The sequence below is a fragment of the Theobroma cacao genome, chromosome 4, assembly GCF_053813885.1.
Source record: "Theobroma cacao isolate CCN51 chromosome 4, ASM5381388v1, whole genome shotgun sequence".
NCBI lineage: Eukaryota > Viridiplantae > Streptophyta > Magnoliopsida > Malvales > Malvaceae > Theobroma > Theobroma cacao.
The window spans coordinates 18,266,680-18,277,349 of NC_142642.1; the positions used below are offsets into that span (position 1 = coordinate 18,266,680).

At 35.8% G+C, this 10,670-nt stretch overlaps 1 protein-coding gene across 2 annotated transcripts; it reads right to left on the reverse strand.

The window, feature by feature from the left end:
• Window positions 1-3,495: 3,495 nt before the first annotated feature.
• On the reverse strand, window positions 3,496-9,342 carry LOC18601382 (ABC transporter B family member 15-like). Of its 2 annotated transcripts, XM_018129735.2 has the most exons (7): window positions 8,889-9,342; window positions 8,702-8,756; window positions 8,434-8,612; window positions 7,887-8,344; window positions 7,249-7,789; window positions 5,512-6,423; window positions 3,496-5,176 (listed from the first exon to the last, which is right to left on the reverse strand). In XM_018129735.2, exons 1-7 carry the CDS (start codon window positions 9,120-9,122, stop codon window positions 3,788-3,790), a joined length of 3,768 nt encoding a protein of 1,255 aa, XP_017985224.1. In that variant the 5' UTR covers window positions 9,123-9,342; the 3' UTR covers window positions 3,496-3,787. The 2 variants fall into 2 exon arrangements, with proteins under 2 accessions (XP_017985224.1, XP_088661674.1); XM_088805548.1 differs by lacking the exons at window positions 8,702-8,756; window positions 8,889-9,342 and having other exon boundaries at window positions 7,887-8,307; window positions 8,434-8,452.
• Window positions 9,343-10,670: the final 1,328 nt, after the last annotated feature.

Sequence of the window (10,670 nt, forward strand, 5' to 3'; positions counted from 1 at the left end):
ATCAAATTCAAGTCCATTTACCTTGATTTTCTCGTTGTCGTTCAAGTCGTTTACTAAAGGCACTATACTTTTCGATAACCATTGTCGATATCCGACACCATAAATTATCAAATACGAGCTAAATAATATAAAATATAACAAAATTCATCATCAATATATCCCCTATTAAATTCGGCCAAGGAGGGTTTAGTGAAGAACATGTGGTTTTCTTGCTTGTTTTTCATACCGAATATCACAAAACAACTAAAAACACCTAGATAACATGAAATCTAACAAAAACCATCATCAAAACCTCCCCCCCTTGATTCGGCCAACATGACTTCCTTCATGAAAGTTTGGGTTTCAACCATAGAAAATGAAAAAGAAAGTATGGGAGAGGTGAATCTTAAGCTAAAATCGTGAAATCTTACCTCAGATCATTTCGTTTTTTGGTAATCGATGAATTTCTCTTGAATTTTCTTCCTCAAGGGTTGTTTCTATTCTTTCCCCCCTTTTCTTTGGCTTGCACGACAATGAAAGAAGAATTGGGAGAGGTTTATGTTGGTTTATAAAGAAAATTAAAAAAGAATTCAAGCTTGACACGTGTCAACGTGTGAATGGTTCATGGTTAAAACTTAACTATTAAGCATTTTCTTATCACCACATATAATACCTTAATTATCCAAAGTAAAAAAATGATAATAGGTAAAATTCATGGGCTTGACAAGTGTCACGGTGGTGTAAAATTTCAAAAATTCCAATTACGTCCTCATGGACATGTGAAATGACCGATTTGCCCTTATGCTCAAAAAAATGTTGAAATTGGAATTTTTCACTTCTCAAATTCAAATTATGCTCCAAATAGTCAAACTTGGTCAAAAATCTCGTCCAACATTCCAATTTTTGCCTTCGAATGGCAAAATGACCATTTTACCCCTACGTTATAAAAATTCTTGATTGGATTCCAAATTAATCCTTGAACTCCGAATCACCATTTTAAGACATTCTAAGGTTCAATAACTCTCAAATACATCCTAAAGTCTCTATTTGGACTAGTTCAAGGTTTTAATCGACTTAATTGTATCACTAGGTACGATATCGACTTTTAACAATTTTTTGAGGCATCCAAGTATGCAGACATGCTATCAAGTACATGAACGACATGGCAAGTATATAATAGATCTGGGCTTGACACACCGAGCCATTCTTAATGACATATCTGAGATATTTGATGAAAGATCGTATTGTACTGAAAGGCTTATCACTGAAGGGCTTTGTCAAATTCTTTAATTGACTTTCTAACATTTAGGTGGTCATGATGTATTGCTAGATGTCGTTCATGATCTATAAATATAAATCGATTATCAAATTGATGTTTGATTAGGATTTATATTTATTGCCAAGATATTATAAGCCTAATGGGTCACACACATTAAGTGACATGATTGGGATTAAATAAGGATAATTAATTATGCTAAACTTAATTAGAATAGACCAAAATAAAGTAGGAAATTAATTAAGTTCATAGAAACTTAATTGAATTCAAATACAACTGTTGTATTTAGGGTTACAACCTAATTTGGTTATATAAATATATTATGTTAGCAAACTAAAACTTTAACCCTCCAACCACTTTTCAGCTGTTTCATAAAATAAAAAAAGAAAAATAGTTTCTTTGTCTGACAAAGGAAAAAAGATTTAGCAAGAACTTTTAGTCTTTTTGTTTTAGAAACAAAACTTGCTAGCACAAATAAAATCCTATCTTTGAGAAGGTCTTATTCAGTCACTATGTGGATTACTGTTAGAGGCCAAACACTTGGGTGGCTGAAGATTTGACAAATCCTAAATGTAAAGAAGCAAATTTTTTGGATTTAATTAGCTCTTGATTACGATATCTAAAGCAAGGTATGTAACTCTTAAACTTATGAGTGTTCATTATTAATTTGAAAGTTACATGAAAACACAAACATTGATTCTATAGGATTCGACTATTTCTCTAATTAAATACTAGTTTATTTTTTTATTGCGTTATATTTAAATTTATTAATTATATTCATATTTGAGCATGAGGTCGACTCCCAACAATCAAAATTTCAGTTGGTATTAGCTAGAAATCCCAATAGGTAGATGCATGCTAATGACAAAAGCAATACCACTTCATTAAATTCACCTCCTAATGCGCTTAAAAATGGCTGCAACTCTCAAAGGCCAAGAACGAAGGGGAAATTGCTATAAGGAAAAAAGCTAATACTTTCCCTTTAGAGAATGATGGATGATTTCATGAAACTTCTAGAATTATATCGTAAATGCCTACCCACCTTTCCTTTTATTTTTTATTTTTGGACCTTAGGGCATAGTTGATGTTTGATTGAGCTGGGGTTTACCTTTGGTAAAGGCAACTATATCTTGACCGTAGACTTGATATTTTTATCCTATTTAAGGGGGTTTAGGCTTGATTATGATTAGTTACATCCTCCTTGATACTTGAGAGGTTTTGTTAGTCTTAAGGATATTAATTAAAAAGCTTGAATTCATATGTGGATGAATCATTTGGCTTTGAGACAAAAGTACATATTTGATCAAATTTATTTTGTAAAACACTTTTCTATTTAGTTTGTTCATCTTCTCCATTTCTATTTTGTTTTCAGATCAGTAAATCTTTGGTTAACATCTTAGGAGAGCCATCACTCTCATCACTTTGGTAGGTGATCGTCGAGGCCCTCAATTGATTATGGTTATCCTCCCATGTTACTCCACTAGTCGAGTCTATAACAATTGGTTTGTAAATATTGATAATCTTTATGTTTTGCCAAGGTATGGCAAAGGCAAGGGTTGTTGATTAAATTGTGTATTCATGAATTATAGAGTTAATTATGTACAATCATTATGGAGTGTTTTGAAGATGATGAATGTTGTTTACAAAATATTTCAGTTTAATATATATATTTATATATGTGAGATGCGTCTCTCATACTTTGGTTAATGATCGTAATGGATGAGTCGGATTTAAGCTTGTTTAGGTCTAGTAGGTCCTAACCATGTAGATCCTTGCACTAGTCATGGCTCAAGATTAGATCATAATAGTTATGGGATAAGTGAAATATCTTTAACGAAATTGATAATCTTGGCAAACTCATTGGGGCTGTTGATTTCGTTCACACTCTCTAGAAAGCAAACACCTTGGTGGATTCCTTGCTAAATTCAAGGTGGTTCTTACTGATATGTTCTTTGTATGGTGTAGACTACGAGGGCATTATTATGCTATTGTTCTTTTATGGTCCTTGTATTACTATGTGATGAGTATATCTATAATTTGTAGGTTTCATGAGCTATTGTTCTAGTTTGCTTCTTGTTTATTTTAAGTTTCTACATATCATAAATTTGCTTCTGTTATTTAGTTTTAGGGCTTTTATAACAAAAGCTTACTACTTTTAAAATTTTTATTTTACTTGCATTAGAAAACTAGAATAAAATAGTAACAAAGAGATGTAGATGCTTAATCGAAGAGGGAATATATGATCAATGGTACCATTTATTGGCAAAGCATGCTAATATCTCACTTCTCTGGTTTTGCTTTATACATTTACACATAAAAGTAAGCATTTATTATTATTGTTGGAAAAATGAAAAGCTCATATTATAGAAAGGTTACCATATCCCTTTCAACATCTTTACTGAAAGTGGATGGACAAAAGGGAAGTAAAAGGAAAACTTGGAAAAGAGTATTGTAAATAAGTTTAGGCCTTTCACCATCAAATTTAGATGGCATCTAGAAAAAAGCCTAATCTAAGATCTAAAGGTAAGTAGTTTAGTTGATTGTGTGAGTTGAGTTGTAAGGTCTCCTTTGGAGGCTAACCAATGAGAAGTAAGCACCTATGGGTCCCTTGGCCAACAAAGATTGATGGGTCCCTTTCTCCACCACCTTGCCTCTATCCAACACAGCAATTTGGTCACAGTTTTGAATGGTGCTTAACCTATGAGCCACAACCACACTAGTCCTACCCACCATCACTCTCTCGAGTGCATCTTGCACAGCTTTCTCTGATTGGCTATCAAGTGCATTGGTAGCCTCATCTAAAAGCAAAATTGCTGGATTTTTCAATATGGCCCTAGCAATTGCAATGCGTTGTTTTTGGCCCCCAGATAGCTGCACTCCCTTATCTCCACACCATGTCTCATACCCATCTTTTAACCCTGAAATGAAGTCATGGGCATTGGCTGCTTTAGCAGCCTCCACAATTTCTGATTCATCCATCTTATCAGACGCTCCATATGCAATGTTTTCTCTGATGGTGCCACCAAATAATGTGGGCTCTTGGCTCACAAGTGCAATGTGTTTCCTTAGTGACTTAAGGTGATATGATCGTATATCTCTACCATCAACTTTCACTATACCTTCGAGAGGGTCATAAAATCTCTCAATTAATCCAATGATTGTTGATTTACCAGACCCACTTTGTCCAACTAATGCAGTTGACTTACTTGCTTCAATATTGAGTGAGAAGCCTCTAAAGATCACAACATCGGGCCGAGCCGGGTATGCAAAGTCTATGTCACGAAGTTCCACATGGCCTATTATCTTTTCGGGCTTGTAACTTTCAGGGTCTTCAGGCTCAATATTTGTGTATCGATCCAATACAGTGAAGACTGATCCAACTGCATCTGAGCCCTTGGCAAGGTCAGTTGTCATGCTTCCCGCGTCGGCTATTACACGACCTGTGCTTACTAAGATCATGAAGGTCTCAAACAAAGCCTTTGCAGTGATGTAGCCATGAGAGATAAGTTTGCCACCATACCAAAAGTCTAAGGCCCAAGTGCATGTTGTCAGGCTCTGAGATGTGCCAAGTCCAATACCGGCAAACCATGATTGACGAATGCTCTCTCTTCTTGGGCCTTCTTGGGCCTTGTCGAGCATTTTCAAGATTCTATGTTGGGATGAGAAGGCAGTGATGGTTCGGAGGTTGGAAACTGCCTCAGCAGCCAGCTTGCTACTTTCATCTTGGGCTTTGATAGCCTTTTGGGACATGCTTTTAAGTAAGACACGTCTGGTGTAGAAACAAACGATGATAATGGGTTGGACTGCTATCATGACAAGCGCAAGCCTCCAAGCTATGACCAGGCCCATGGTGCAAGCTATAGTTACTGCTGAAATGGTTTGCACGATTAGGGCCATCCTGTCACCCACCAAAGATCTCACCTGCCGAAACAAAAAGAAAACTATTAAGCATTCAAGGCCAACAACCACAATCTAGTTCGGATTAGATTACCGGCTTATTGTCTCTTAAATCCATATATGATAATCATAAATTATTGATCTTCCAAAATCATTAACACAAGATGGAAAACTCTATGTAATCAGAGCTTAGCAGATACTAATTATTTAATAAAGAAGACTTGGATATTAAAAAAAAATGCATAAACTTTTCATCTCTTCTCACTTTACAACTAGGGGTGACATACTAATGCTGATTATTCCAATTGGATAAGCAAGATTTTCCTTTTAGCAAATTAGAATTATAAGAAGGTACATACCACATTGGCATCCTTAGCAAGTCTAGAGCAGATAGCACCACTTGAATTCTCATCTTGATCATACCAGCCAACCTCAAATGTGAGTATCTTTGAAAGCATCCTCTCTCTGATCCTCTTTGTCAAGTACTCTCCCATGTATGCAAAATTATAATGTTGACCAACATTTATCAGCAACGAAAACACCGACAACCCGAGAAAGCATAAGGCATAAATCTTAGTCTTCTCCTTAATCTCATCATGATCAGTCAAAAAATACACTGATACCATAGATCCTAGTGAGAATGCATAAACAGGTTGAACTGCACCAAATAGGATTGCACTTAAACACCCCAATATCGCTTGTCTCCATTCTGGTAAGTTTAATGCCAACAACCTTCTGAAAGATGGCATTGGCAATTTTTGGTTTTCCACTGCAGATTCTCTAGCTAGTGAAACACGGTTTTGAATAAATGAATTGGCAGAACTAGACCGACTAACCAATGAAAGTCTACGACTACTTGTGCTGTTAATGTCCACATTTGATATTAAAGATGAAGCATAAGTAGATGAATTTGAGTTAACTTCTTCGGGGAACCTTTCTTTCTCTGTTTGCTGAAGATGGACCAATGAAGTATAGTGACCATTTTCATTTTCGATCAACGCATCATGTGATCCAGTTTCCAAAACTTGGCCATTTTGGACAACCGCTATAAGGTCAGCATTACGAATGGTGGAGAGGCGGTGGGCAATTATTATGGAGGTACGGCCAATGGCAGCCTGGTCTATTGCTTCTTGTACAACTCGTTCAGATTCTGCGTCTAGTGCACTTGTTGCCTCATCTAGGAGAAGGATTTGGGGTGCTTTTATTATTGCTCTTGCTATAGCAATTCTTTGCTTTTGTCCACCTGACATTTGGACCCCTCTTTCACCAACCTGTTGAAGAAATTTGTACTATTTAGCAAGTTCAAATAATTCAAAACATTGGTTTAAACATTTGAGTATTAGCTAAGTAACTTATGGACAAGATAAGAATTTGTTTATTTCTCTAATGAATACAATTCTCTGCTTCAACTCTTTCTTAATATGGTATAACAAAAGAAATGATGATAGGAACTCGTAAAGGAAGATCCAGAACTTTTATTATGTTCTTGAAAAATGGTATGCACTAGATGCAAAAGAATTCGTTGACAAATTATTTGTTAGAAGAAAGTAACATAGGTGCTCATTTTAAGGAGTGGGGAAGAAATTGCAACTAGTAGAGAAGGGCTAGGTTCGATGGGGGACCAAATTACTGTTCAATCAACATGACAAGAATAAAATACAATATAACTGAATAGTAAAACACAGGGCGAGGCATTGTGACTTGAATACGCTCATCCCTATCATTACTTTGAAGAATTTACAAGGCTATCATATATGATTCACATATTGAAAACATAAATATCTGGTGATGCTATTTTTTACTCCCAAATTTAAGTAGGAACATGAGCCGTTGGTCCAGCTCATGTTCTTTTAAGAGGGAGAAAGGTGATCAGAATTTTATGAGCTAAACTCTTACTGAAATTTAACAAGTTTTAATTTCGTTCATCATAGCAACAAAATTGACATATGTTTCAAATACTAGTTGTTTGAAATTTCAATGTTCAGATGTGCCTTTTTGGTTAATTTAAGCATGGAAATAATGATGCTGAGATATACTTTTGTTTTTGTGGATGTTAAAGGTTTGCTGGTGTGTCATGCTAAAAGACAAGGGCTAACCTGAGTATCATAACCCTGTGGTAATTGGCATATAAAATTGTGGGCATTTGAGGCTTTGGCAGCTTCAACAACTTCTTCCATGCTAGCATCTTCCTTGCCAAAAAGTATGTTCTCCTTTATGGTAGTAGCAAAAAGTGCTGGCTCCTGACTCACCAGACCCATCTGTGACCTTAACCAATTGAGCTGCAACTTATCTATTGCAATCCCATCAAGGAGTATCTCTCCCCCTAGTGGGTCATAAAACCTTTGCAGTAGTGCTATTACCGTGGATTTCCCCGAGCCACTACCTCCCACCAATGCCACAGTCTTTCCAGCTGGAATGTCGAGGCAAAAATCTGTGAAAATCATGCTTTCAGGCCTTGATGGATAAGCAAATTCAACATGCCTGAATTCGACTGCTCCTGAAACTTTGTCCAAGATTTCACCCTCCAAATTGTATGAATCAATCTTGGGGACTCTTTTTATCACTTCTATTATACGTTCTCCAGCTGAACATGCTTCAGAGAAATACTTCAGGTTGGACAAGCTAGCCCCCAATGACCTGGTGATCGGCAAAGGCAATAAAAGTTACATGTTTGAATTTGCTTCTTTTATAAACCAAAAAATAATTCAATGTACAAAAGTTTAAAGGAATTTACAGGCCTCCCATGGCAATGGCCGCACCAACAATGAAAACTGTCCCTCCTGGAGCACCATGATACATGACCATCCTGCTGCCATAGTAAGACATGAAAGACCAAGTAGCAAAAACCACCCCATTGCTTCCAATTGCCAGACCTTTAGCCAAACCCTGCCTCAACCCCAACTTCAAAGAACCTTGTAAAGCTGCAGAGAATTCTGCAATGATCTTGTTTTCACCAACAAAGGAATAAACGGTTCTTATAGAAGAGATTGCCTGTTCTGCTATTGTACCAGCTTTATTGTATTCCTCCCTGGTCTTTCTAGCTATTCCTATCAAACCCCTTCCATACATAAGACCGGGAATCACTAAAAGAACAGCAAAAGGAAATCCCACAATTGCTAGTCTCCATAGCATTATGAATGCTACCATGTAGCACCCTACAAATATTGCAACATTCATCAGAAAATTTGGCACCTGCATAAAATCAATATGCATGCCATTAGCTTTGTTTAAAAGTAATACTTATTTTAAATAAGAAATTACATCAAAAATTTTACGAAAACCTTTTCACTAAGAACATCTTGGATTACTAGACTATCATTTGAAACACTTGTGATAACTTCAGCCGTGCTTGTAACATGCAAATCAAAGTATCCCACATCTTGTCTTAAGATGGCTTTTAAATATCTGGCTCTCATTCTTGTTGCTTGCCTCTCACCTGTTCTTGACCAGCAGAATCCCTCTGGAAAATATTTAATATATAAATAAAATCTTTAATATCCTCCATTTAATTAGTCCTTGGAAAACAAAACATTGAATATAAAAACCCACCTAGAAAACAAGCAAGCCATGACCCACAAGCCAAATACAACAAAGCCACCGAATTCTGCCACCCACAAACCCAAATGCAGTTAGCTTCTGCTTGTGTAGGCGTGCCTGTCAGCACGTTTGCATGTGTGTGTTTGTGCGAAGCAAGAAAAAAACGGAAAGAGAGAAAGAGAGAGAGAGAGAGAGAGACCTTGTGGATGTTATGAGTGAACATGTCTGCAGTGAAAGCTGATGCATCACCAAGATTGTTCATCAACTTGCTTGTAACAAGCAAAACAAGAGGTGTGCTAAAACCATCACCAATGGCTCCGATGAAGCCAAGAGTCATCAACCACATATCTACACCGTCCGCATGCATGAAAATGGACCTTATAGACCCATTCACCTTCTTGGCTGAACCAGTTTTCTGCTTCTCATGACGCATCTTGGAGAACAAAACAACGCCAAGATTCTCAAAGCGCTTGGGATTCGGTGCTTTATTTTGTTCTAAGAGGGGGTTTGTTTTTTTGTTTTTTTTTTTCTCTTTGCTTGCCTCCAAAATAGTCTTGTCTCTTAAGGCAAGTGAGAGGAAACAAAGTGCCAAGGAGATGTTTTTGGCTAAGGAACAGACATGGGAAACGTCTTGTATATATAGGTGTTCTTTGTGGGGTACAATGCTAGTGAAAACCACAGGAAAATTAAGTTCGTTGGGGAAAAAAAATACTAGTACTAAAGAGGTCGGTAAATCGTAAGGTTGTTTTCTATTTTGTTACATCTAGACAGGTCTCTGATATTTACACAAGAGACTTTACTGAAAAGGTTGACTTTAATTGTTTCATCTGATGTGGTCATTAATGACGACAAGTGAACGGGGAAGCACAAAAACAACTAATGCTGCTGTTGCCACTTAATTACCACCTAACATGACCAATTTCTCATTTAATAATTGAAAAGAAAATGGATAGTCGTATCTACCCTAAATTCTATTTCTAATTTTCAACTTATAAAATCGGATTTTTCTTGTTTTAATTAAGAAAATGCAGACCAGAATATTTTTTTATGAAATTAATTACATGTTTAAATAATTGAATAAATTTCATATTCAATACATTGAATATATATAAGAAATCAATTTAATAAAACAAACAAACAAATCAATATATAATTATCTAATATACAAGAAAACTCATATATAAGAAGATTTAAACTTGAGATCTGTTTAAGAGAGCCAATTGAACTTGAATTTCAATTAGTAAATGATATTCTTATCTTCCTTGTGTATGTATCCTATACAACACTTATTGTAGATAACTTTTCTCATTATCTCTTGTGAAATATAGCCCTGTACTTGTATAAACTGAACTTTCAATTGACTAGCTGTACAAGTTTCTTGAGAAGAACGCAAACGTCTCAGGAAATTCTTTTTTTATTTATTTTTGGTCAAGACGTCTCAAGAGATTGGAGAGATCTATGCTTGTGATGAATTATTTTTTAATTCGATGCTATCCACTCATATGCATACATTCGGCTCCACTTTTAAAGTCATACATAAATAATCAAAGTAAAATAAAAAGCGACTATGATCAAATTATTGTTTTAAATATTTATAGTCGATACACTGATAGAATTTATTTTTATATATAATTAAATCATCAAATGATATCACATAAATTTAAACCCTTTGAATGATATAACGCATAGTATATAATTTCTTTACACTATTAGTACATCCAAACCTTTAAAAATGGTGATTTCCAAAGCTAGACACCTTTTCTCCACATAATTCTCTCTTCTTCTTTTCTTCATTTGAGGTTCAATGGAAATCCATGGCAGCTGCTATCAAAGCTTTTTACAATTCTAGTTAATGGGTGTGGCAAACCATGTGCCTGTCCGTCCCTTTATTTCTCTTGAAATGGACATGTGCTTCTTCTCCCATGTTCATTACCATTACCACTACCCCCCAAACAAAAGATCTTTTTCCTTTTCCTTCTCA

Excerpts from the sequence above, each read along its gene's own strand:
- LOC18601382 (XM_018129735.2), bottom strand. The coding sequence starts at position 9,122 with ATGCGTCATGAGAAGCAGAAAACTGGTTCAGCCAAGAAGGTGAATGGG. Across the intron at positions 8,613-8,701 it reads ATGGCTTGCTTGTTTTCTAG|AGGGATTCTGCTGGTCAAGA; the intron begins GTGGGTTTTTAT and ends AATATTTTCCAG. Across the intron at positions 5,177-5,511 it reads TTGCTAAGGATGCCAATGTG|GTGAGATCTTTGGTGGGTGA; the intron begins GTATGTACCTTC and ends TTGTTTCGGCAG.